This window comes from Kwoniella shandongensis, chromosome 9 (assembly GCF_008629635.2).
Source record: "Kwoniella shandongensis chromosome 9, complete sequence".
Classification (NCBI taxonomy): domain Eukaryota; kingdom Fungi; phylum Basidiomycota; class Tremellomycetes; order Tremellales; family Cryptococcaceae; genus Kwoniella; species Kwoniella shandongensis.
Genome location: NC_089295.1, coordinates 116030 through 143228, shown reverse-complemented (window position 1 = coordinate 143228; position 27199 = coordinate 116030). Strand labels below are relative to the sequence as shown.

The following is a 27199-nucleotide window of genomic DNA, read 5'->3' as shown; positions in this document are numbered from 1 at the left end:
GAACTCGCCTACATCCAAATCAGTACACAACACAAAAGACAACAACATGCATCGTGAATTGCAACATCAACTAGCCATCTTCTAACCCTTCCCATCCTCTCTTGACATACACACTAATCTCTCCTCCTACTTTGTTACTCAATCCTCCTAGGTTACTACCGTTGATGGCTTGACTGATCTTTCCCCAAGACATCCGCGTCACATCTAATATATCTCTATCTCCTAAATCTTCTTGCACGTGAACTGTAAGCGTCACTACGAGGGGTAACATGCCCATCCCGTTCATTGAGGAATCTTTCGTCCAGCCATTACCCTGTCCGGAAGGATATCCGAATGGCGAGGGATACGAACTGGGTTGTATAGTGTAATCTGTCGACGATGAAGTCGTACTTTTCCTTGATGGAGAAGCCGACGGCCCGCCGAATGAGAAAGAGAATCGATCTCCAACGGGGGACGAAACGACAGATCCTGGTCGACTTCCCGTTGGTGTGGTTGGCGCTTGATGATCCATCTCGTAATGCCCTTTCCCAGCAGTGACTGCCCAACATCGCATTGTTCCGAGACCGAGCACGCGTCGATCGTCTTTAACTTCCTTGAGTGCTTTTCGGAGATTCGTAATTTGGATTTGGGAAGCGGGTGGAGCAGTTTGTAAAAGGATATGGGCGAACGCCACGGTCGGTGGATATGAGAGAGCTGTGGTAAGGACGGTGAGGATGAGAGAGATCAGGGCGTCGAGCGAATGCAGCGCGGTTCTACCCAAAGGAATTGATTATCAGCTTGATTGCCTCACCTGTTTAGAATAAACCCGGCCAGTACTCACGGAGGAACGACCAAAGTGCCAACGAGAATACCTATGCTTGCACCTGTCACAGTCAAGCTGAAAGGATTGGCAAACAACGCTGAGTATTTCGACACGAGGGGTAGAGACAAATATGAGGAGTTGAGGAATATCGATCCGGCGGCTATGATAGACGCATCAGCGAAGATCGATCATTACCTACATTTGGGACTCACCATCGACCAATTTCGAATGATTTCCCAAAGCTCCGCCTGAGAAGATGCTGGCAACACCCGCACACAGCAGGAGGAAATGAGGAAACGGTCTGAATTCGAGTCAGCTTTCAAAATCCCGAAACGAGAGATCAAGTAGCTCACCTCTCATCACCTTCTGAGATTGCCTCGCCGTGACCATGTCCACCGACAGCGTGCTCGTGTGCTCCTGATCCTAGAATGACCTGCTCAATCGCCTCTTTGGCAATATACACAGCGGCGAAAACCAAAAAGAGGGATTGGGCAAAGTATAGTAAGGCAACAAATCGAGATGGACTGGCAAATTCGCATCAGCTGTTAGTCTGATATTACTCAACCACGATATGCGTCGCCTTTCACTCACCCAAACGGTCTCCGGATACTACTCCACCCCTGACCCTCCTTTCTGCCAATCATCCCGACAGCCACGCCGACCGCATCGAAAACAACGAGATACCCCACGCCTGCCAGACATCTCCATCCGCTCATCTGCCCCTCTATCCACAATCCTGCCCCGATGAGAAATTCTAATACGGCAAACGACAACAGAAACTGGCCGTGGGTGTCGACCTTGGATGATGGAGGTAAAGGAGAAAGGGTAGGGGAGGCAGGCATGAGTGAGGATGAGCCTAACAGAGGCATAGGGACTGGCGCTGGGGTTGCTTCGGGACCAGGTGAAGGTGCGGGTGCTAGTCCTGGACCAGTATGGGGAGACGGAGAAAAGGCGAGAGCGGGGTTGGTCTGAGTGGGGTCAAGGAAGGAGAAAAAGTTGTGGGACAGTGAATGTTTGTGCTGAACGACCAGATTTCAGGTTAGCTTGACCCAGTCACATGACAGGAGCTGTATGTCACCTACATGGTGTCCTCTTCGTTTACTCCGCTTGACTCCCTCTGGCGTTTGCAATTCTGCCCCTTCCAAACCTGTAGTCTGAGCTTGACCAAATGTCCAATTGCCTGAACCTCCAAAGGTTTTCCTCTCCGCACCCGCACTGGGGATCAAGCTCTCTTGCGCCTGGTACGGCCCATCCAGACCCATAGGACTACCCGGAACGCTCGATCCTGTTCGTGGTGGGGGAACTGCACCTGGTTGAGGGAAGTATAGTGACAGATTTCGAGCATGTAAACCATGTGTTGGCGTGGGTTCAAATCGTCGTTCGTTATTTCTTGCACCTAATGGAGATGGCGCGAGAGTCTGAGGCACATCGAGGGATGTCCGACGACTCCATGATGAGGACGGAACGAGACCAGCTGAAGGCGGACCTTCGAAACTCTGCCATGCTGGACTGGACGGTGCGCTACCGGGGTTGTTGAATACCAGTCGACGAGGCGAGAGCAATTCCGGTAATGCATCGGCTTCCTCGTGATCTCCTGACGAGCTGTCCTGGATGTTCTCTATGATGCCCGTCGGTGGGATGATAGACACACCAGCGATGTTGAGGCCTTTTGCAGGTCCAGTGACGCCGCTGGTGGAGGAAGCAGAGTCTGGGAGGGGTACGACTTGCTCCTTGTCGTCAGGGCGTTCTGTTGCTCGGCGTAGGAATATTGGCGGTGGAGGGGGTGCACGCATCGATGACGATCCCGTTCCGCGTCTCGGTCGTGAAAATGGTGTCGGAGAAGCAGTGGGGTTGTCGTGTCCATTTGTATGCAGGTCATCGTCAACCGATATACTCGGTATCAGAGACTTGGCGGAGGGCGTTTCAACGGTATCATCCAACGGGGGACCGAACGATAATGTCGAATTCGGATGGAGAGACTGCTTCGAAGTCGAGGGCGAAGGTGAGAACAGGTCCCCCGCTTCTTCCTCTTCTTCGTGTGTTTGATGTGTCATTTGAATCGGTGAGTAGAGCGAGTTCCGCCGTGAGGAATAGGGTTGATCTGGAGTTGGAAGCGTCGTGTCTGCCGTGGAAGCCGTAGACGAAGGAGATGGAACCGAGTTAGGCATGACCGAGCTGGTAGGAGCGTCTGTCACTGTAGAAGAGACGAAGTGGGGAGATGATTTTTATCGACGAGAGGGTTTTGACGGGGACATGCGATGCGACGTTGAAATGTAGGCTGCGTTATATGACGAGTAGATGTGGGAATATGACCGGACCAGCCGCACTGCGAACGGATGTGTTATGATACAGTAGCTTCTGACTGGAGAGCTTGAGTACTCGTGACGGGACTACTGCTCAACGGTATGTTCGATCAGTGAGACAGCAAAGATGGCGATGGAGATGACGATGGGTGACAATAGGTTACGCTCGGGTTTCCTTTGACGCACGTTTTGATTATCCTGTCTGTTTCAAACAGTATACCCCTATAGCGGTTGAGACAGCACGGATGAAGCGGTTACAGCGTTCGCAGCGAAGTTCGTGATCGGGCCGTCTATGCTCGAACTACTATTGCCAGCAGAGGCAGAAGGTAGTTTATAAATGTGATCAAGAGGGCCGAGACATGTCAATCTCACATAATTATCGCTCGGGTTCGCGTTCAGAGTTGCACCGGTCAGTCGCGTGAAGGGCGGAATGACAAAATAGATCCCGTCGACTCCCCTTGGAAATAAACAGCTTTACACGTCAGATATAACATCAAGCATCACCTCTCATGCCCGACCGGCAGAAATGCATGCATCTGACCATTCGCTATGCACTGCTCACTCGCTGCGAGGAATCTACAAGCCCATGCGGTATGAAAGGCACACATGAGCTGATGCTTTCTGTATTGAATGAATTGGCTGTTAAATCAGTTTTAGTTTGACCCATTCAATCCTGGCTTCCAAACCACGTGCGCAGTGTTCTTCTCATCTCATTAGCTTCCTTCGTTTTGTGTGTCTCACTTGATTCTTCCCGTAGATCCCGACTGAATCCCATCTTAATTCTTCCCTTGACTCTGAATCAGAACTTACTCCCATCTTACAGGCTTTATAATGAACACATTGGATCATCGCTGGAGCGTAAACGCAGAAGGAACCGCTTCAATGGTCTTGCCTCGTGAATCATCCAGGTGCCTGGTCTCCGTACGCTGATCTACGATTCTATTGAAATCTTTCGGTGCAATGAGTTGTCTCACACATTCGTACGATGGCCATTCGTATGACATGATCCGTTCTCACTGATCATATCGAGTGACTTACTCATTGACACATATACCATCGCTTCATATCTACTCACAGCCATCTCTTTTCGTTCTAGTCTCGCTTTCGACTGTCACAGCAAGGCATCGTCACTGCCAAGACGCTGGCCTTTCTATCAAACCTATCATCGGCGTATCGCATCAGCAACAGCAACGTCCTCTTGGCAGCTGGAAAGGCGAGATACTCGCTACAGTATGTCACTTCGTACACAGACCCACCCCTACTTTGCTCCGCGTTTCACTTCCTCCCCCACATCATCCTCGTCATATCGACCTATCACTTCCTCGAGCAGAGCCGCCGGCCCTGCAGCTCAAAACACACACCAAGACCTGCTTTCACCTTACCAACGACGGGATTCTTCCAAAACAGCAGCAGCAGAAGCATCGCGACTGGGCTCCAAACGATCAGTATTGAGTTGGCGACGATCAAACGGACACGCTCATGCTCGACGACTCAGTGCGGTACTTGAAGAAGGATCACGCGGATATAGTCGCAGCGATAAAGTCTATGATGATGATCGGGACAAAGGGCGAAGAAGGAGACGATATTTCGCTTCGCTCCTGTTTGGCCCATCTGGTCAGATCTTCAGTCGGCGAGCTAGACGATACATAGTCTACGCTATCGGGATTTTCTTCCTCTACCTTACAATTCTTCGACCAATTCTCAACTCTACGTTACGTTCCTCTTCTCCAGCTGTAGGAGCTGCATCTTCAGGATTGAAATCACTCCCGACTCCTCATTCTGTTTCGGGTCGCATAACCTCGACATCTCTCAAACAAGAGGTTCGGCGACCTCGAGCACCCCTACCTCGAAGTGTGCTGGACAAACGAACAAAAGATCACAAGGTCGAAGGAGGACTGCTCAAGGTCAACCCGGATAGTTTGGTCCATCCAATCTATGAGCTCATCCGAGATGCGAGAGAAGAATGGGACAAGAAAGTTGCGAGACAAAGTACAACGTTGAAAGAGGCTGTGGTGGAATATAGACGGAGATATGGGAGACAACCGCCGAAAGGATTCGACAAGTGGTGGGCGTATGTCTGGTGAGTGCAAGCCAAGCCTCAACCTCTAATGACTGTTCTGCTGGCCAAATCGTACTGATACCACGCGATAGTGAAAACAACGTGCAACTTCCAGATGAATACGACCAGATCCACACTGACCTCTTGCCATTCCGAGCATTATCACCTCGTGATCTGAACGCACGAATCAACGCCGCCACTCGTCTTCCTGACACTTATACCCTCCGTGTCAGAAAAGGTTCACTACGTACGCTCTCAACGTACGATTCCAAGGCTATAGAGGGGGCGAATGAGCGATTGGAAGGACAAACAGAGTTGATTCGCCCGATCGCAAAGTTCTTAGGGGACATTACGGTGGTCTATTCGGTACATGATACAGCTACGGCTGTGGTGGGATATGATCATAAGCGAGAACTGTTGGAACATGTCGAGGAGGGTGAATGTGAGTGCGATCGCGGGCGTGTCGAGAGATGTGTAGTGCTGATACTCACACTACCGATGTTGCGTAGGGTTTGACGAAGATGACGAGATCGACATGACACTACAAGGCTGGTCTGCCGCTTGTTCCCCCAATTCACCCATACGAACCTTTGATTCGAACATCTCGCCCCCTTCCATACTTCCCAACACGTCAATTGCTCACAAATCGTTCATCTCATCCCATTCTACGACCATGGACCTATGTACCAACCCTTCCTTGATTCCGATCCACGGCGCCCTAGCTGGGAAATCACCAAAAGTCCGACCTCTCACTCCTATCTTTTCGTTGTCAAAAACGTCTTTGCACTCGGACGTACTGGGTGTTCCTGTCGAACAATGGGTTAATACGGACGACTTGCCTGATGTACCTTGGGAAGAGAAGACGGAGGATAAGTTGATGTGGAGAGGGTCGAATACGGGGGCTTATCATTCAGCCTATACTCCATGGAGAGCATCGCACAGGACTAGATTGGTCAAGATGGCAAATATGATCTCGTCAAGCACGAATACCAGTACCAACAATCATTGGGAACAAGAACAAGGCGGATCGACCCGTGATCGGAGTAGTAATCCCAGTTCCGAAACCGTGGAGATCCTGCCTAATCCAAAAGATATGAAATCGCAAAAGCTAAAAGAAGGCAGCAAGAGATATGGCTGGAGCGAGGTGAATGACAAGTATATGAATCTGGCATTTACAGGTGGACCATTACGTGAGTGGACGTCACCATACTACATCACCAACGAGAGGGTGTATATCTGGCCTTGGCTGATGTCTTTGAGATGTGGTAGAGTGTAATGTCGATGATGGCACTTGCGACGATTTAGCCACCGAATACGCTTGGTCGAAGCTCATGACCCATGACGATGCTTTGCAATATCGCTACATCGTAGACGTGTGAGTGGTACACATACCTCATCCATATCCGCTCAGGAGTCGGGACATCGCTGATTTGTTTTGTGTTGCAGCGATGGGAACGCATGGTCTGCGAGGTTCAAGAGACTATTGAGCTCCGGCTCATTGATCTTCAAATCGACCATAATGCGTGAGTCGTCCTCTCCCCCTTCCATGTCCACGACAATGATGATCGGATAGAGTTGAGAGCTGATGTCTTACACCGCGTCTTCAGCTGAATGGTGGACGGATAGGATCCAGCCTTGGGTACATTATGTCCCTGTACAAATGGACTATTCCGATCTGTACGACATCATGGCATTTGTGAGTGGTCCTCTTAGTAAACGCCACAGACCACATCCTTCATCCACCACTACCGATGCCGTCGTTGCCCAAAGTCCTGCGGAAGACTGATAACCTTTTCGTGCTCGTCGTACGCAGTTCCAGGGTGATCCCTCCACCCCTTCTTCGTCCGCCTCAGCTTCCGAAACGCCCCTTGCACACGAGATCGCTCTCAGCGGTAAAGAATGGTCCGCCACGCACTGGCGTAAAGAGAACATGATAGCTTATGTCTTCAGACCCTATCTCGAATGGGGGAGGTTGATGGCTGATAGGAGGGGAGAGATGGATCTGGTCTACGATGAGAAGATGGAGGAGTGGCGTCATAGCGAGATGAGTGAGGATTACGATGACAATGATGAATTATAGGGCGTGGAAGGGCTGGCATTCATTGTATACAGTATGCGAAGTCAACATTGCCCTGTAATCTTGGAACATGATATTCATGCGTCTCGATAACGATGTATTGGTATACAAGTGCTGGGTATTTCCGATCCTTCAGGAACACTGACTGAGAACTTAGTATACACGTTGAGAAGGCGAACCGTAACTGACATAATAAACAACCTAACAATCCCTTCCAAAAGACCAACAGCCAATGCCATGCCTGTAGTCTTGCTTGGGGCTATCGAGAGCGCTACAGCGGGGGTAGACTCCTCTTACACAACGGGCATATGGTCTGAACCACACAAGAAAGCAAATGTCAACACGTGTACGGGACCACCAGCCCCAATTGCCACTCAGCTCACCTTGATCCCCATCCACTGACTCAGACACTTAGTATGGAACAGGTGTCCACACGGTGCCAACGCGTAATTCCTTCTCTTATCGCCCAGACCGCCCATGGCAGTGCTTGAATGAGACGGATGTGATGTTGTGAGGTCCACTTCTTCCATACAGATCGAACAGGTCGTCTCGTTCACGGGGGAAGGGTTCTCGGGGTCCGAAGTTGGGATTAGGGGGTGATAGTTGTACAATTCGGGTGGGGCGAGCTGAGTCCCGGAAGAGTAGAAATTAGTCAATCTTCAATTGCAATACACTTGCACAGCATATTTGCCTGGGCGATGAAAGACTTACACTCTTCGGTAAGCTGTAATCGTATATCAAACCTCGTTAGCATCTTTAGATCCCCGCCAACACATACGGCGCCACTCACAAGAAGGCTGGGCCGAGTCGCTCCTGGGCGTACAGCACACTGATCTGGAATAGCTGCCACCATACAATGCCCCAAGCCCACGATCTAGTCTTTACAAAGAAGACGTTATCGGGACAAGCGAAGGCGTCTATCGTACGAAAAGCGGTCAGCGGGCGATTCACGACACTTCATCATTCTCTTCTGGCTGGAGCAAGCGGCCTCCAGGTATCATGTTTCGACACTCACACATTGGTAAAGCCAACCTTCCGATCGTCGTACCGATCACAAACTCGCCATCCAATCCTCTACTCGTACCGCGTCTCGCATTCCGCCAGATCTGCGGGAGCCAGTACGAGTACAACGCGAACATTGAGAAGGGGATCACGGAGGGAAGGAAAATAATCTGGAGGATGAAGAAAAGCGCACCGAGACCAAATACCCCTACACAAGGCAAGGAATGTCAGCATAGGTCAACTATCGTTCATTGTAATCAAACTTACACTTCAGAGCTGGGTAATTTCGGAACAGGTTCCGAACATCCTGACTCATAGTGGGTCCTTGCCCTGTTCTTTCTGCGATGGCCGTGTCTTGAGCTGGCGTATTGGGTGTGGTAGTGGCATTTGGACCTTGAGTGGCAGGTCTGGGAGGCGGAGGGGGCGGAGCTGAGACTCGTTCTGGTGCTTGAATACGATGCAACAGCACAGCATATCGCTGTTTTCGTAGATCCGTCAGCGCGACCACAGCTTACGTGGAGATTCTACCACTTACAGGTCCAAAGACTACCGCTGTGCAGAGACACAAGAAACCAGGCACCAACATTGGCAAGCTTGCCTTGTTATCTGACCATATGCCGACGACAACGTGCGCTGAAAAGATCCATGAATCGGAGATGGACATGATGACGATGCTCCATAAGGAGACTTTGGCGAGGGAAGATGGCGTTCGGGTGGACTCCATCTGACGGACGAGAAGAAGAAGGACAAGTAGCTGGGACACAGTTGCAAAGGCGGCGTCTGGATTGAGCGTCAGTCAAATCATTACTCGCCTGACCTTTGAGCAGAGCAGAAGCACGCTCGAGTAAAGAAGGGGTAAATCGATCACGAGAGAAGAAACATCCGGGTGCACGAGCAAAGGGGCCAAGTCGTAGGGAGAGACGTAAGATCACGGAGTCCAACTCACAGTTCACGCTCTTCCTCCAGAAATCGTCGATCCCAAGGCCTTTCCCACCTTCCAACCCAAGAACCACCCCACATCCATCCGCCACCACGACCGCACCGAGACCCACCCCGCTCTCCCAGTATCCAGGAGGACGTCTCATACCCGATCGAATACCCGTCGGGTTCTGCAGTTCTCTCTCGTACGCTTCGATCTCAAAAGGTGATACTCCCTTCGGTAAGGGTGGGAGTGTCATGTAGATCAGAAGTGGGCAGGTTGTCACGTCGGATATGTCTACGATGGCGAGTGACAGGACTCAAGGATCAGCTTCTGTGCTTATCGGCTACCGGCCGGAAATGGTCAGCTGAGACGACGTCCCACTCACCATCACTTTGGACATCATTCAGAATCAATAGATCCTCCTGACTCTTCACCTCCTTTTCCAACTCTCTCAACACGATTCCCCTCGTGACATTCCCTACTTCTCCTCCTATCCCCAGAGTCTCACCCCACATTCCTGGTAATCGTCTTATATCCACTCTCATCCCTTCTGGAAGAGCATAGAGGTTGTAAGTCCCATTCGGGATATGATGTAGACCGTAGAAATCGTAAGCGATCTGCTCGTCGTTCGTGCTGTAGAGCGTTGCAGAACCTTTGACCCATGTCCAATCGGGATATCCTTCGATTTCGATTCCCGTCTCTCTGGTCTTATCGCCATTGGTATCTGAGTCCGAGTCATTATCAAAGGAAACAATGGATATGTTTCTCTCTTTGAGGTTCATATCCCATTTGTTTGTCGATTCCCAATCCCAGCTCCCCCTCAGCTCTTTAGCAAGCGTCTCATTCCATTCTCCAGTCTTGTTAAGATTCAAAGTCGGGAGGTTGAGATGTCTCCAGTAATCCGACGTAGTCGTTGGAGAGCTGTCTTCACCACCTGTCGCTGAGAGGGATAAGGGATGTACGACAGCAGATCGGTAGAAGCCGGTGATGTTCTTGTAGAACTGGTGTTGATGCGTGACGGGATGGACGTATTCGGGCGGTATGATGCTGGAGGGAAGGATGGGTGGTATGGCGGGCTGCGGGAGTAAGATGAAAGAGCAGTGTCAGCAACAGCAAGCCTGGGATCGGAAACTGCTTTGCGACCCTCTAAGTCCTCCATCCACCATTTTGCTCGTGTCACTCGGTTCCGCTCGACCACCTCCTTCCATCTGGCTATTGGCCCCGGCCACTCTGACCGCGCCGTGATCTCCTTCCCCACCTAGTCCAAGCCTTTTACCCTCGCTTGACACTCACCTCAGTATAATTCCCTTCTGTACCATTTATCCATCCCTTCCAATCATCTCTCAACCCTCTCACATAATCCAATTCGCTCTGCTTCATCCTCAATTCCCCATCGGGACCAATCTCCACTCCTCCCGAGGTCGGTATATTATTACCTCCCGACATGAAGAAGAAGAAGGCCGTCATGAATAGCATAGATGATAGATTTGGTCGAGGTGGGGGGGATTGGAGCATGCCCGGTGGGAGGGGTTGGAGTCCGGGGGTGGTAGTGGGAGTGGGTCTTGGAGAACGGGGAGAGGAAGGTGGTTGGGGTTGAGGTGGGGCATCGCGGTCTCGGCCTCGGTCCGGACCAGTGCCCCGTGCGCCAGATGTGGGGGGCGTGGGATCGGACATCGTGTCGATAGAGTGTAAGCCGATCACTCCTGATGAGCAGGCACGAGTACGATAAGTGACGTCGATATCAGATGTGAAAAGACAATGGTTATCGTCAACGGCTCAAGCCTGGAAGATGACACTCGTCGACCTGACAGCCTCCACCACCGCGACACAAACACTAAGTGGCGTGGCGTGTGGCGAACTCGGATCTTGCGTTCCCATATGGACGGCACTGACTGATTCACGTACCACTGCCATGCAACAACTTCCCCTGCGTGCGCAAAGCATAAGATACATACACCCATCTCCTGTATGAACACCCAACCGGATATGAACCTAGTCATCCCTGTTCTTACCCTTGTATCCGCCCTTGCCCTTCTTCCCTTCGAATCCAGGTCTTGCCTTCTTCTTCGCTCCTCCTTTGTCCTTGACTCCCAATCGCTTGTCACGCTTAGCATCGACACGCTTGGCGATGTTATCGTTTCGCTTTTTGATGGCAATGGCGTTGGATTTCTCAATCTCCCTCTTTCGCTCAGACCTGCATGAGGAGCCTAATGTCAGCTTTGTCCGAGAAGTAAACATATATGAACCGAACTGCTCGAGTCGGTCAAGCCGGTCAAGGCAGCCACATATAGTGCAAGAGAAGAAACATGACACCCACCATTCCTTGGAACTCTTCGCCTTGGTCTTCTCCTTCCTCTTGACAGCATTCTTCAACACCTTCTCTTGATCTGCCACCTTACCACCAGCGGCTCTCTCCTCAGCCTTGGCCCATCGTTCCTTCTCCTCAATCTCCTTCCTCTTCTCCTCGGGCAGAGAAGCCAATTTCGCATTATGTTTCTCGAGATGAGCAAGGGCTTGAGCCGGGTTAGAAAGTTGCTTGAAGCCTGATTTGTTGCGTTGTTTTTCTTTGGATGGAAGAGATAGGGCGGGGAATGAGAGGTTGTCGGTTGGGTCAGAGGGGAGTTGAGGGACAAGGAGCTGGGTCTGAATATTGCAATGTGGTGTCAGCTGAAGACCTTCGTGACGTTTAACTTCTCAACCGATAACAGCCCTGACGTTTCCAGATCCCACTCAATCCGATTGTGCTCAAATCGATGAAGCATCGAGCGAGAATTGGGTTGAGGTACAAACGCGGAAATGTGTAACAAAGTGAAGTGATGCACGCAACAACTCACCTTTGCAGGCTTGGCCGTTGGCTCGGCAACCGCCTTCCTCCTTTCCTCCTTCCTATCATTCCGTCTCTTATCTCTCATCTCCCCTCTTTTCCTCCTTCGTTCCTCCTCCAACGCATCCCTACTCCTGACATCACCACCTGAACCACCTTCCTCATCAAACACACCTCGTCCTCTTCTGAATGATTCCAGTCGGGATTGGAGTTTAGCTCGCAATTCAGAGATGGACGCTTGAGGCGGTAAGGGTTGGAGTTGAGTGGAGGGACCTGCTAGTGGGGTTTCGGAGGTAGTATCGGCTGTAGCATCGTCGGCAGATTGAGCAAGGAGGACATCGGCTGTGGTTTGCTTGTTGGTAGGGTCAAGCTGCACAAGCACATCACACTCAAGTCAGCTTCATCGCACTACCAGCAGTCACATTAAGCGGGCAGCCACGTACCTTCTCCTGCTTCGATTTCCTCTTGTGCTCCTTGATCTCCTCGCCGGTCTTTCTCTTCTTGTTCTTCATCCATTTACTATCGGCCTGCGAAGGAGGAACCGGTCATTAGCACTTGAGATATTGTTTGTTGACGATCATAGTGTTGGTGTCTCCAGTTGGCTATAGTCATAGGGGAGATCGCGTGACACCTTCAAAGCGACAAAGCGATGACTATGGCCATTGATTGCCCAAAGGGAAACGCAAGCCGCACTCACCACCTCTGGATCAGGCGCAATGTAGTATTGAGCCGGAATCAGACTCAATAGGGTCGTGAAGCTCGCATTGTGCTTCTCGAGGGATTTCACCAGATCTTGCGGAAACGATGCTGACGATGTGCTTGTCGCCATGGTGTATGATCTGTTGTAAGGGTACGATACTTTGTTAGGAGTCAATGATCGATATCAAGAGTAGACATGTATGATAGGATGGAGGTTTGAAATCTGAAATTCAATCAACGAGAACGAGTGAAACCACGTGATCAGCAGTCTGCGTGCAAGCATGAGCTTGAATTAATGTTGCATTCATTTTATTCGCATTTATCCCCATCAACATCTAGACGCGTCTAAACATGAGGATATCATCACAACTGCTACTATGGGGTATATGGACGTAATGTTACACGAGAGCATTCTAAGATAGTAGCTGACACTGCACACAAGGTATGCAGAACACAGAGTAGCCGCAGACAAAGAGAAGACAGGTCATGAAAATGTCGTAAAAGGGTATCATTCAGAAAAGTTGAGACCGAGCATCTACAATATGAAAAGGGTATAGTATACGGCAGTCACTCTATTTTTGAGTTCGAGACAGAGACGCACGAGGTTGAAGTCGACGTGTTTTTGGCAGTTGAGACAGGTTGCGACAGATGAGGCGGAGATGAAAATGCTGTGGAAGGCGGATTTGGGACATCGACTATAGCACAAGATTGGTGATGGACAACCAGAACCATGCGATTGCGCCTGATAAGATTGGCAGAGTGAGATTATCGTCGAGTCCGAGGTCTACATCAAGACGTGCATCAGCTTGAATGACCCGCAAATCGAATACTAGGTAGCTAGGGTGGACTCACCAAGCGCTTCGACGACTGCTCCTCCAAGACCCACAACGATTGAGGTCACCCACAAACCCCAGTACCCGTGACCATAGTCCTCGACGTCCAACACTGTCCATCGTCCACCACTACCGTTCCACCAAAAGGTGATGCAGATCAAGGCGGTGGTGAACATCGCTGCAAGGAAGCCCGCAAGTGATTTACGAGGGGCGAAGGGCAGGAATTTGATACCTGGAACGTGAGAAGGGAGGGGTTTGGTATATCGACCCCAGAGTCGACCTATCGTCGAAGCTGTCGTATCGGACCATGAGAGGCTGTGGCGACATCTCAAGGATCAGTCTTCGTCCATCCAAAGGTGACAAGCTCCAAAGCAACTCACGTGAGGATAGACACAACGGCAACATCACGAGGATACAATCCCAGAACGAATATCACTCCGATGAGATACCAGATCACGCCATTGATTTTTTGTCTCTCGCTTTCTCGCATCAGGAATCCAAAATACGCCTCCCAGACTTCTGCAAAGCCGGGGAAGTTGAGTCGGAAGTAGTCGAGCACACTGACAGTGACCAACCCTGTTGAGAGGACAGTGATGAGGGGTTTGAGGGAAGGAGGGTCGAGCCATTTCAGAAAAAGGACAACAAATCCTACACGTTGAATTGAATCGTCAGCTGTTTAACTTACGTTCATGTTATGCAAGGGAAGGGTGTTATCGGAGCAGTTGGCTTACTCACCTATGGATGAATGGAATGTTTTTCGTGGAATCTCCCAATCCACAGCTTTCGTAGGGACAGCACCAGGGCTAGGTTTCCTCTTGACACTGCTTGATCTCCTTTTCCTCGTCACAATTGGTCTGTCGCCTGTACCTGTTTGTGTTGAAGGTGCGGGAGGTGGCGGTGACACGCTCTTCTCCAAAAGCGCAATGTCGGCATCCGGGTCCGGGATAGTCGGTAATGTTGAGAGACCGTTGGCTCCTGACGGCCTGGCAGAACGAGGTGGATTCTTCCTCACTCTCACACCCGATGATTCGGACTCGGAATCGATTGACCCATCTCTCCAAGCTCTGCCGCCCCCGTTCCCTCTCTCTGTAGTCGCAACATTGTCTTCGAAGCCTGCCTTTCCATGCAGCGCGTTACCGTTCATCTTGCCCTTGTTAACAGGCTGTGGTTGTTCGTTCTCCTTTGATTCGCTAGACCACCTCCTAGTAGTGGAAGAGATGGGTGATGTTCGATTGAAAGTACTTGTCGTACGATGAGCACTCGTTGTGGTAGGTGGAGGGGATACAGAAGCTGATATAGATGAACGTGAACGCGAAGAAAGTCCAGATGAAGCCCTATATGTCGATGGTATGGGCGATTCGCGAAGAGGGGAAGGTGAGAGCGGTCCGGCAATCTGAGCCATCGATAATTGGCGTGGTGGTTAACACTGAGGTAGCTTGAGTCGGCTATGATACGATGACAATGTATGTGTGGATGATGCTGCTCTCTGTCTGTGTGGTGTGTGTCAAAAGGATGATGAGCAGTTGTTAGTTGTTGAAAAGTCTGAATGATGATGGATGATGACACGCGTGCTCGCTCTCGTATTGTTGGTATTACATCACACCGTTTTGTAATCGCATAAGGATCACAGCATTAGAAAAGCATATCAAGGTTTCTAATGGGATTTGTAGTATCCCCGTAATCACCGCTCGAGTGTGGCACTTGCACCGGCCGGTTACGGGGGCCCCCTTGCTCGACTTTGCTCGAAGTCAGATTTCTGTTTTTGCTGATCGCACATCCGTTCAAACATTAACAACATCTTCCACCCTATAAATTATAAGTCAACATGGCAGCAACAGCGACATCAAGCGCACCCGCGCAACCCGAAGCGTCAACATCTACCGCGGCTGCTTCCACCTCTGCCGCAGCCGCAGCTGCAGTCTTTCAACGACTGCACCCTTCTCAATACCTCTCTCGATTCCTATCACAAGGATACAGACCTGATGGGAGAAAGGTCCGATCATGGCGTGATGTTAGTGTGAATGTCGGTGAGTGTCCTTGTATAATCTACTTGCTGGTCACGGTCGTCGATGTGTACTTGCTACAACGATATGCTAATGGCATGTGGTCCATATTTGATTAGGCTCAATATCGACAGCGCATGGATCATCGCTTGTCAGGTTGGGAGACACAACCATGGTCTGCGGTATTAAGGCGGAAATCGCAGAACCATCCGCTTCTACTCCCAACGAGGGCTACATTGGTGAGTTGTTACGTTGGCCTCAAAGTGCCGTGACATTGTCAAAACACTGACGTTTTGGCATTGTGACAGTCCCAAATATCGATCTTCCTGCCTTGAGTTCTTCACGATTCAAACCTGGTCCGCCGGGAGACGAGGCTCAGACCTTCTCAAATTGGCTGAACGACTTGCTCGTTTCGTGCGTGTCTTCCCTCTCAACGTCCCTTCACAGATTTGCCGCCACGACATGGTCATACTTTCCGAGTGAAATGCAACAGCTGACTCTGCTGCCCCGTCAGATCTCGGACGATACCCCTTTCGAGCCTTGTTATCGCCCCAGGAAAAGCTGCATGGGTGATCTACATCGACGTAGTTTGCATAAATTACGATGGAAACGCTTTCGATGCAGCAGTCTTGGCTGTCATGGCGGCTCTCAAGAATGGTACGTCGGTGGTCTTTCAGCTGAGCACGGTGGTGTGCACTGTAGGTACTTGGACTGACGGGCAAGTGGTGGTTCAATAGCCCGATTACCACGAGCGAAGTATGATGAGGACTCTGGGAAGACGATATGTTCAAGAACGGAAAGACATCCATTGCAGTTGGGAAGAATACCATTGTCTTGCTCATATGGCATCTTCGAGAGGTATGTTATTGCACTCCTTCTGTCTTCTTAGGCGCTCCAGATACAAGTCGCCCGGCACAGCTTATTGAACGCGATCATGTGGCTAATTTGTGCATCTTACTCCTCTATAGCACCCATCTTTTACCCGACCCTACATCGTTCGAGACTTCGCTCCTGCCCACGACCGTCACAATAGCGCTCGACGAGAAGGATCACGCGTGCCTCATCCGACAAGAAGGACTGGGAGGTGTTGTCGGCGCAAGCGGGGAAAGAGTGATTGGGGAAGCATGGGGTATGGCCGAGGAGCGAGTTCGAGAGCTGAGAGAGTTCTTGGCGGACATCTAGTGACGGTGATACTTCAGGAAACGGTGCTCAGCCGCGAGATAATATACAGCGCTGTCATGCAAGACACATGTATATGCAGGAAGCAGCTCGATGCATTGCTTTCACTGATTCTACGTATCTACGCCGTCCTCTATTGACGTCTATATATTCGAAATTGAAATGTCCGTTTTCACCTGTCCATGCCAATCCATGATGCTATGCTTAGATTATTCCTCGCCATTAGGTATGACTTCAATTATGGCTTGATTAGATCTTGCCAATGAGAAGGTTCCCAATCATCTGTTTGGCTGTAACGCGAACAGTGTGATACAGGGTGATGAAGTCCAACGTGGATACGATACCGTCTGCGAAACCAAATGGAAGCATGAGAGGGATCCAGCCTGAGTCATTCAAATTATTAGCATGACGAATGACCAACAAAGAAGGGAGTGTATGACATGAACTCACCCTGTGCATACTCCAATGCCCAAGTATCCTCCTTCATGGTGTATTGTTTCACGACACCCCGTTTCATATGATGAACGTCACCAGCGTGATAGACTTCCTTCTCCAGCGAGCCTGCTTCGTAAGCTGTCTGTGTACCTGCGAGGATGTGGAAATAGTCGTCGGCGGTATGTCGACCTGAGTGACCTTCTGTCCCAACGGCTGAACCGAAGATGATGAGGTACCTGAGCGTAGGGTATTAGGTCAGCTTCACGAATTGTACACCATAGCAACACGATCTTGTAGCGCAGGAGCTCGGTGAATGCAAATGCACCCGCGTCAACAAGTAGGGAAACGCGCACTCACTCTGTTATACTGGCATGGAGGATGTACATGCTCCCCATCGCTCCACCTGCGTTGTTGAACACCCAATCCCTCTTATTCGTAAAGTCAGTCGCCCATTTCGCCTCTGGGTGGTTCTTGACCAACTGGTTGATCAAAGTCTCGACGATCAAGGTCGCGTTGGTCCCGGGGGTAACTGAACCTTCAGGTTGGAGTGTCGCAGCGATCTCGAGGGACTGTTTGACTGTCTCGTGGAGACCAGCAGGGGTCAGGACGTAAAACCGGTCCTAAAGCAAATATTAGCTTTGGAACTTTGATACTCCGACATAGGATAGATGTAATGACAGATTGGTGATCATGTTGGTGGTGCACAAACTCACGTTGATACTATTCGCGTATGAGCAGAACGCCCAGAACAAGGCCAAGAACAATCCTCTAATACCCCATGTTCTAGCGAATGATCTCTCCGACTTCTCGGAGGCTGTCTTGTTCCCCGTTCGAGGCTTGTACGAAGCTGTCATTTCCGTCTTTTTCTTTTCTTCGTGTCGTATTATGCGTTAGATGTATGGGAGGGAACGACGAGAAAGAGTGATCGTCGGATATATGTATACGTGTGTGACCCAACAAGTCTAAATTATGCTTTGTAAGGATGAGATGAAGAGGAATGAAATCGTACGATGCTAATAATAAAACGATAAATGTTGTTGTTACCAGTCACCTACCTACCTACTGCTTGATCGTACGATTTTTGCAGTTGCCTTTGGAAAAACACAAAAACTCGTTCGGTCGTAAACAATAGCGCGCCTTATTTCTCACTATCTCAGTGGCAAGGATTCCTGTCCCTCTCGTCGCACCTCGGTGCAAACCAACAGCGCGATCTACTACGATATTCACATCATCACTGCAAACCTATTGATATACATAAGAAATTGTACACTGTCCATCTCAATTGCTGACATTGCTTTCTGACCCGCTGTACATGGCACCTTACCATGCATTGTCTATGCATTCCATAGAATGATTCCCTACCCTTTGCCTTTCCTCCAACTGCCTTCCCACCCATTGCCTGTTATCCAATTTCACCTGTTCCAGTAAGGCTGAATCAAGCAGGAGTTCTGCCAAGTCAGTTCATTCACTCTCACTCAGTCCGTCACAGTTAGTTTCACCCTCAAAACTGGCTACTGCTTGAGGTTCCCACATGACAAACACTTTCTCATAGTCTGCTACACACCAAAGGTCCTCATATTGGCCCAATGGTCCGCTCCAAAAAGTAATTCTTGCTGCCTCTTGTGTTTCTTTCAGACAAGTTTCATCCTCGGAATTTTTCAACGACACTCCCCTTGTCTCCATGTATTTCTGCAGAGCTTTTGCAGTGGTATCAATCACACCCAGACTGCTCGTGAGTTGACCACCATGTTCCAAGTCATGAAGATTAGAATAGTTTGCTCTGACAGTGCTGGGTCCAATTGTCATGCTGACATACTTCACTACTGATATGGTGAGATCAGACAGTGCCTTGTTGCTTTGCGGTTTGAAATCATCAACAGACCAGTCTTGGCTTTCTGGAAAACTCTCAAATCCAGTTTGCATGTTTTGAAGGAGGGTTCTGGTTGGTCCCACTATAAGACCTTCCCACATGACTGCCTGAGATCTCCTTCTTTGCCAACCATGTGCAAACATCCACTCCATATTGCTTAGTCTCCTGTATACCTAGGTGCTGCAAGCTGTAAGTTAGCTTTGTGTTTGGCCTAATGAATCGAACAGGCATTAGCACTCACCACCCAGGTACTTCTCATCGAGTCTTTCCTTCACAGGTTGCAGAAATTCTAGGCATGAGGGAACATTTGCCCCAATCCCTTGGATTTTCAGGTCTGGGGAGGATTTTGTGAGGCAGGTGTTGGTACAGAAGCCATTGTGAGGGATATAATAGTGAATGATAATCAAACGATAGAGCTGGTGTTCTGGTGGGTTCCAGGGGTTTCGAATGATTGCTTATATTCAGAAAGAGGGAAAAGCGAGTGGCAAGAGCGATTGAGCAGTCTTTACAGGTGGACTCAGCAGATCATTTGCAGGATTGCCCAGCATATCAAAGGAGGTGCTGACCAGTCAATGACATCATTGGTTTGATGGATATTGTTGACTCAGTATCTCAAATCAGGGGTAAGAAGGGGTGTTGTGCCTTCATTTGAGGGATGAATCATGTTACATTCCTGTTTCATCCCTGTTGACTTGATCTAAGGGATGCAAGGGGTATGTTGAAAGCCTCTGCTGAAGAATCATGTTACTGCTACATCCCTCGTTGTCTGATTATGAGAGACATTCCACTACACAAACACCATAGGGAATGGTTGTTCAGTTGTAAACAGCAGCACACTCCATTTTCTCTCACTCAGTGATGACAACTATCCTGTCCTTGTCCATAAGTCAGCAGTACAGATTCGTGTTCCCCACACCAAAATTCAAAAGAGCAATTCTACCAAATATGACTATGTACATAACCAACCCTATGCTCTCACAAAGGATAACCCTTCTAATCACTGTCTGTCTCAGACTCATCACTAATGAACATTTCCCGCCATAATATATGCACCTTCTCCTCCTTCTGCTCTGCAGAGCGCGTGAGAACCATGAGGTCTCGCAACCTTTCCATCTCCGCAGACCCCAATTTTCCAGTATTCTCATCCCCTCTGAGCTTGGCAAATTCAGAAGGTCCAAAGTTGGAATAATGCTCCCGGCATTCCTTTACTGCATGCAAGCATTCCTTTGCTGTATGCAAGTCGAATGCATTCTCCCCCACTATCTTGGCAAACTGGCGCCTTGATCTTCTTTCTGGTTCTGCCCAGTAATCATTCTTTTCAGCATCGGTCATTGGTGGGAAATATCCTCCAGAGTTCAACAGGTACTGTTGCGGGTTCTGATGCCAATTGCTTTGCTGCTCTTTTACTGCCCTAGCTAGCCTTCCCACCTGAGTTGTGAGTCTTCTGCCTTTCGAATAGTGACCCTCATCATTCACAAGACCTGATCCTTTTGTCATGCAGACAAACTTCAAGCCCAAGGAAGTGAGAGTGAAGAGTGAGTCATCGGTCTCATCATTTTGATCAGAAAAAACAGAAGGCCAGTGATAATTTTCTGGAACATCCATGAAAGCTCTCTGCATGTCTTCGAGGAGGTTTCTCAATCTTTGGTTCCGCTCAGGTTCTAGGCCATCTGATGCCAGCTTGTTGCTCAGTGTCTGGCATATCTCAGATCCTTGTTGTCTGAGATCCCGGATTCCTGAGCCATTGAATATAAGGGTCGGCTCAACACTTTTTCTGACACACAAAAGGTCTGACTACCCACTTTGCTGACACCTTTCTGCAGGTGTATCCATGTCAGATTGGAGCAGGTCCTCAATAGAGGGGTACCTTTGTGGCTCAGCTCGGGTAATCACCAAGGAAGCTTCACTCTGGTCACCGACTGAAGGAGGACGAGTTGAAGCAGTGGATGGAGCAATAGAGGTCAAGGTGGACATAGTATTTTGGTGACCCAGCTGGACGCTCTCCTGCTGCTCAGCCTCCCATGTTTGAAAAGCAGATCCATTGAAGTCAGATTGTGGGTGAGACATGGTGTGGATTGTGAGTACGATAGCAGAGGAAATCAAAATGGTCTGCAGTCTTGTGCAATGTGGATGCGCAGAATGGAGAGTATGTAAGTTATACAAATAAAAGGGGGATGAGGGAGTGACAAGACAGAAAATTGACAGGTTCTTATAGCTGAAACTTGGCAGATCATCAAAGCGTCATATTTTCAGTCAAAGGAAGTGCCGATCAGTCAATGACATCACTGGTTAAAGGATCTTGCTGCCTTGGTGTCAAGGGAAACTGAGAGCAACAAGGGGTCAGGACGCAATTTTGGTCCTTCTGTCAAGGTATGTGTATGTTGTTTCATTTCCGTTTCATCCCAGTGCACTTCTTGTCAGAGACATGGGGCACAGTGAAGGCCATGAGTGAAAGGATGCACTGGCCTCAGACCTGTTTCACCTTGTTGACTTTGTGAGAGACATTGTAGTAGCCAAGGGGGGTGCAGTGGGTACTTTCTTGCAAACAATAGCATGCCTGGTCTTCCACAGTTCACTGGTCAGGATCCCCTGGTGTATTTTCCCGATTAATCCTCATAAAATACAATATTCACAGCAACTCTTAATCACAGATAATTCTAGAAGATAAGATAATGTACACTGGACACCATTATTGGTACTGTTTATTCCTCTTCTCCACTAACCATCTTGTCTACCACAATATATCATGCTCCTCTTCTCGTTATCAACACCTGAGTTCACATTCACCAGCCTCTAATCCATAATGATAGGTACCCAATGGAACAAACTGTATCCAGTGTGTTGTGATATTGAACAGGTATCTGTGCCAATTATGGTCGCACAAGTGATCATGACAAGATGGGATGAATTGAAGGTCAAATGTGTGACTGTTTAAGTGATACTGAAGACTCCTTCATAGCTATTGAACTGATGATTGAGTACAAGGGGGGTTGAGTTCTTTACCTTGTTAGACCAAGCTTGTTCCCAGCCACCTTGCTAGCAAGGTCTCTAAGCGCTATATTTTAAAGACAGGTATATCAACACATATCCTCAGAGATAGGTACAGAATGATGACAGCATCTGCTGTGACTTCTCCTCCTTCTCTCTTGTCTCCTTCTGCTCCAGCAAATTGGCAGCACGCAATAGCCATCCAATGCTATTCATACCCCGCTGCTTCTCTGGATCCTCACATGATGAACTGTGCTCAATATGAATCCGAGCCAATGATTGTGGTGCAAATCTGACAAACTGTGAATGGCAATCTGCTGCGGATATCTTTGTATCCTGCAACATATCCACAAACTTTGACAATGCCTCTCCTTGCTCAGTTTTTGAATAAGCTTCCCTCTCAGTCTCTGAAAGTGGCCAATTCTGCCTCTTGATTACTTCCAGATCAGTTCCTCCAGCAACAGCATACTCTATACAGGAAGCTGCTGCCTTGGCAACTTTGCCAATACGTTCTGTAAGATTCCCTCGTTTGGGCCGGCCAATCCCAACCTGATTGTTGTACCATATGAAACCTGAATCATTGGTCAATGAGACATATTGTATGCCTAAGATAGTGAGATGAGAGACTGCAAGAACTGATCGATTTGGATAATTTGAATCAAAGTAGCCTGTTCCATTGTATCTGGCAGACTCAGGCACGGGAAGGTCCTCAAATGCGGTGGATATCTCCTCAAGGAGCTTTCCTGCCTGTGATGTGAGAATTCCGTCACCAAAACGGATACTCGTCCTTGAGTTGAGGTCCTTGGTAAAACAAATGGCTTCATGTTTCGCAGTGAGTAGATCTGTGGAGGCAGAAGAAGACATGAATGTCAGTTATGTTTGGGCAATCTATCATTACACCTTTCTTTGGCTGATTATGTGCCGTCTTCATGGCCCCTGGCACCACCAACTAAGCATATCAATGCCCCAATATGCTCTTTTCAAGTTCAGTCTCAGTCTCAATAAAGTCACCCAAGGTGCCCAAAGCAAGACCTCGCAGAAGGGGACCCACCTTGCTCAAGACGTGTGATCCTCCTCTGAATTAGACCAAGGCTGGACAGAGAGGTGGACACATCCATTTCTGCTGGCTGGACAGAAGGATTGGTCCTGTTGGGCCCACTGCTGGAGTGTGGTTGGAATGAAGAGGAGGATGGCTCCTCAGAATCTAGCCTGAGGGTGGTCTTGAATGCTCTAATGTCTTCCAGGTGACTCTGTGGGTGTATCCCATGAGAAGAAGAGAAGAGTTGTGGGTCCAAGCTTGCAGTATCAGACTGACGCGTAGACATGATCTGAAGTGTGAATTGATGGAAGTGAAAATGGTTATTGCAATGTTGATGTGGATAATGTGGGAGTGTTGAGCAACTGCTGTTGTGTAAGCTTGTGGGGTAAAGTGGAAAGAGAGTGGCAAAGAGGATTAGGTTAAAAGTTACCAAGAACATAGGGACTAGACTATGCCATGGTGCTTCCATGAAATCAGGTGCAGTGCTTCTTTCTGTTTCACCCCTGTGTCTGTTTTGTCTCATCCTCCTTGTGTGAAACATCCTAGTGTATTTGTCTTCTGAAAGTGGGTAGAGTGCTCCATGACTGTTGCATCTCCTTTCAGTGATTGATGTATGGAATTTCTCATCTTTGCCCACAATCAAAGGCTATATTGATTAGCTGCTTTGTGTATCACTTGGTGATCCAAGCCATCACACCCAGCACAAACAACATCACCGTATGAACCACCACCACCACACAGTGCAGCGGTTTCACTCACACAGTGCACTCAGTATCAAGTTCAATAAACACAACAGCCATTCACTGATCACGGCTTGCCGTTGTGGTACAACAAGGTCTGTAGAGGATAAATCAGACATCAACGGAGACTCTTTTGGGTCACATGAATAGTCTGAGCGAAAGTTGACGGATGCTCGACAAAGCTTCGTTGAGGGATAAGATAGCTTCTGTGAGAGGAATAGAGGAGGATGTTCGATATGCTCCTAGTAATCTTCCCGACAACCTAGTACACCCTCGACAGACGCTCTACCGATCCTCGACCTGGCTTCCTCGGAAGGGACGCCTTGAGGGGGTTGAAGCTAGCACTCAATTGACATATCCTTTCCCTTTCCGTAGTTATTTAGTTAGTTATACCGTAGTTAGATAATAGTATACACATTTTTCTACAGCACTATGAGACATGTACATATACGACCGACTATCCCACTTCGACTTAGACGCAAACGACTCTCAAACGAAGTGATAATGCAAGAGTGGTCGAACGGGAACCGGACGTTTAGCCCCTTCTCCATCAGATCTCGGTTGTACCATGCTTGGCCTACTAAGAGACCTACGGTGGAGCGCTACACCGTACCGGCGTGACAAGACAGTACTCTAAAGCCAAGGAGAGGAACTGTCAGAGGCAGGTCCGTTGATGGGCCTTTGCAAGGAATACGCAATGCGAATAGTATGAAGTCCTATCACGAATTGTACGAGTCGAGTACCAAATGTATATGACTTGGGGTTAACTAGTAGGATGTTTCACTTGTACAATAATAGTGAACTAGACAGAGGAATATACATTCAACACAGGGATAACTATGTACGAGTCCTGTACTCATGTATATATGTACCAGCAATACTACTAGAATCGTGGGAACGATTTGTCAGCTGGATCGGCCTTCTCTGGCGTTGGTGGCCTCCGTGTCAACTCAAGCTAGATAACGACAGATGGTGAGTTAAACTATTTGGGGGCCAAATCGGGGTGTCACGACATAAGTCAATCGTACGGTCGTACTAGGTCGTGACATAGAGTGTCTGTCAAAGTTGCACTGTTGTTGTTAGTAAATTACCAGGAAGTGTATGAGATCAACTCTCCTCCTTCTCCTACAGAATCACAATTGATCTTATCCTTCAACAAAGCTTGTCAGAGCATTCATCAACTTTCACCCAGACTATTCACGTGACCCAACAATGTCTGTTTCATCTTGTATGAACCTCGGTGGGCTACACTGCCTCTGACAGTCATATGGCATCTTATATGACCCATGAATGTTATCAGTATAGTGGGTCCTCTCAGATCTGGTCATCCATGAATAATTGAGATGCTTGCGGAATATGCATGCAGTAATTCTTTGCAAAGAATTGGTTGCAAACTTACTTGCTGCAGTTGCTTTCACAACAACAATCTGGAATTGAAGTTGTTTGCATACTCTTCCTGCTTGCTCTGTGCAAGGTTTTGTATAGATAGCCAGCTGGACTGGTCACACTATGCATATCTACCCAATTGAAGTACAGTATCAGGATCTGTGATGTACACAACCAAACCTCCACTATTGTTCCTGTGATTGTTCCATGTCCTTCATGATCTTCATATCAAACAGCCAATCTACTTCCTGTTCCTCATTCACATGTGCCACATTCATCATTAAAACCTCACTCATTCCCCAAGAGAGTATCCTCCTTGTTGTTCTACGCGCGGTGTAGCACTCCACCGTAGGTCTCTTAGTAGGCCGAGCGTGGTACCCCCGAGATTCGACGGAGAAGGGCTAACCTGTCACGATGATCAACAGAGGCTTCAGTCAATGAGGCCCTATCACACCACGGAGACAAGGTTGAGTGATATTCGCCAAAGGCGTCAACTATAATGACAAGATGGACGAGATACTCAGCGAGAATGACGAGAACGACGAGAATCCGAAGAGAACAACCTCAGGAAGAGCGTTGTGGCCTTGGACTGACTGAAGGCTAAGTGATATCGTCAAGAGCGATAGCGAAGGTACGGTGTATGACTTTCAATCGGGAAATCACTAAGGAAAAGAGTACAAAAGATGAGAATAGCCATTCTCCTATATATCCATCCATCCATCCGTCCATCTACGTTGAGCGATATTCTACAACTCGGCGAGTTCGTCGAATTAGACCGAATAAGAGATGGGTTCGTTGAATGAAGTTCTACGAGTTCGACGAGAATAGCGAGTAGTGCGGAGAGTGCGTCGGGATCTTGTAGGTCACGTGATGTATGTGGCAGTGACCGTCATGACATAACCGTCCGGTTCTCGGTCAACCGCTCTTGCATTATTACTTCGTTTGAGATTCGTTTGCTTCTAAGTCGAGGAGGGGTAGCGTGTCGTACTCGTACATGTCTCATAGTGCTGTAGAATTATGTGTGTACTATTATCTAACTACGGTCTAACTAACTAAGTAACTACGGAAAGGGGAAAGGAATATGTGGATTAACTGCTAACTTCCGCCGACCCCAAGGCGTTCCTTCTGAGGAAGCCAGGTCGAAGGTCAGCGGAACTACTGTCGAGAGAGTACTAGGTCGTCGATTGAAGTTACTATAAAGAGTATTGGAACATCCTCCTTTATTCCTCTCATAGAAGCTATCTTATCCCTCAACAAAGCTACGCCGAGCCTCCGTCAACTTTCATCCTAAATATTCACGTGACTCAGCGGAGTCTCCGTCGATGTCCGCTCCTATCCTCGACGGACCTTGTTGTACCACAGCGGATATGAGTTGCATCGAGGCCAAATCTAGATAGGAATCTGGTTGTCTCTATATACTATAAAGCTATTGAGAAGTTTCCTTACGGGATATAACCGCATAATTCTAATGCAATATAGTGGCGCTTTGCATCGTCCAACACTCCTCCCAGTCCAGGAATATATGGGGAATCCACTTCCCCCTGAGTCTTCACCTGATCCAACATCTCTGAGTAAACCAGAATGTTCTCCAATGTTTTCTCCTCTTTGTGATCCAGTCTCCCAGACTCTGGGTCACCTTGGATTGTACCCAGTGCAGTAGGTGCAAATTTGACATATTTGCTTTCATACTGCTTAAGATTACCTGGTTCGAACTTTGAATGCTCCATCCAAAAGGCATGCATTGCACTGGTTTGTGTTTTTTTCCATTGATCTTGCCTCCCTTCATCAGTCAGTGGAGGCATGGACTCTTCAATGTCAAATTTATCTGGACATGGGAGGTACCTTCGCTGTTTTGTTACAGCATCAGAGACATTGCACACACTTGTTGTGAGTCTCTGGTTCCCTTGCAGATTGTGCCTGAGACAAGTCTGCTTGTCCACAACACCTGATTGTTTGGTCATGAAAGCAAATTTTGCTGCCAGTGAGGTGAGTGTTGAAAGAGACTGGTTTGATCGCTGGTGATAGTCATCAATTGACG

The 27199-nt window shown here is 48.7% G+C and overlaps 7 protein-coding genes across 7 annotated transcripts; 2 read left to right on the top strand and 5 right to left on the bottom strand.

Annotated features, from left to right (window-relative positions):
• Positions 1–70: 70 nt before the first annotated feature.
• On the bottom strand, positions 71–2970 carry CI109_105005 (uncharacterized protein; the record flags this gene model as incomplete). Its single annotated transcript, XM_032005546.1, has 6 exons — positions 71–752; positions 821–962; positions 1015–1103; positions 1156–1326; positions 1394–1821; positions 1885–2970. The coding sequence occupies 6 exons, from the start codon at positions 2968–2970 to the stop codon at positions 71–73; spliced, it is 2598 nt and encodes an 865-aa protein (XP_031860265.1).
• Positions 2971–4337: 1367 nt separating this feature from the next.
• On the top strand, positions 4338–7244 carry CI109_105004 (uncharacterized protein; the record flags this gene model as incomplete). The annotated part of the gene is made up of 7 exons (XM_032005547.1): positions 4338–5185; positions 5257–5606; positions 5674–6354; positions 6434–6539; positions 6611–6687; positions 6772–6860; positions 6978–7244. 7 exons carry the CDS (start codon positions 4338–4340, stop codon positions 7242–7244), a joined length of 2418 nt encoding a protein of 805 aa, XP_031860266.1.
• Positions 7245–7512: 268 nt separating this feature from the next.
• Positions 7513–10839, bottom strand: CI109_105003 (uncharacterized protein; the record flags this gene model as incomplete). The annotated part of the gene is made up of 10 exons (XM_032005548.1): positions 7513–7554; positions 7625–7867; positions 7953–7965; positions 8032–8158; positions 8257–8451; positions 8511–8721; positions 8779–9023; positions 9190–9459; positions 9551–10241; positions 10459–10839. The coding sequence occupies 10 exons, from the start codon at positions 10837–10839 to the stop codon at positions 7513–7515; spliced, it is 2418 nt and encodes an 805-aa protein (XP_031860267.1).
• Positions 10840–11157: 318 nt separating this feature from the next.
• On the bottom strand, positions 11158–12818 carry CI109_105002 (uncharacterized protein; the record flags this gene model as incomplete). The annotated part of the gene is made up of 5 exons (XM_032005549.1): positions 11158–11359; positions 11483–11808; positions 12000–12359; positions 12433–12516; positions 12687–12818. 5 exons carry the CDS (start codon positions 12816–12818, stop codon positions 11158–11160), a joined length of 1104 nt encoding a protein of 367 aa, XP_031860268.1.
• A 565-nt stretch (positions 12819–13383) lies between these two features.
• Positions 13384–14923, bottom strand: CI109_105001 (uncharacterized protein; the record flags this gene model as incomplete). Its single annotated transcript, XM_032005550.1, has 4 exons — positions 13384–13472; positions 13541–13836; positions 13902–14169; positions 14257–14923. 4 exons carry the CDS (start codon positions 14921–14923, stop codon positions 13384–13386), a joined length of 1320 nt encoding a protein of 439 aa, XP_031860269.1.
• Positions 14924–15346: 423 nt separating this feature from the next.
• Positions 15347–16706, top strand: CI109_105000 (uncharacterized protein; the record flags this gene model as incomplete). The annotated part of the gene is made up of 6 exons (XM_032005551.1): positions 15347–15548; positions 15644–15763; positions 15833–15938; positions 16039–16181; positions 16262–16382; positions 16493–16706. The coding sequence occupies 6 exons, from the start codon at positions 15347–15349 to the stop codon at positions 16704–16706; spliced, it is 906 nt and encodes a 301-aa protein (XP_031860270.1).
• A 246-nt stretch (positions 16707–16952) lies between these two features.
• CI109_104999 (uncharacterized protein) lies at positions 16953–17992 on the bottom strand (the record flags this gene model as incomplete). Its single annotated transcript, XM_032005552.1, has 4 exons — positions 16953–17086; positions 17154–17374; positions 17496–17758; positions 17852–17992. The coding sequence occupies 4 exons, from the start codon at positions 17990–17992 to the stop codon at positions 16953–16955; spliced, it is 759 nt and encodes a 252-aa protein (XP_031860271.1).
• Between the last annotated feature and the right edge of the window lie 9207 nt (positions 17993–27199).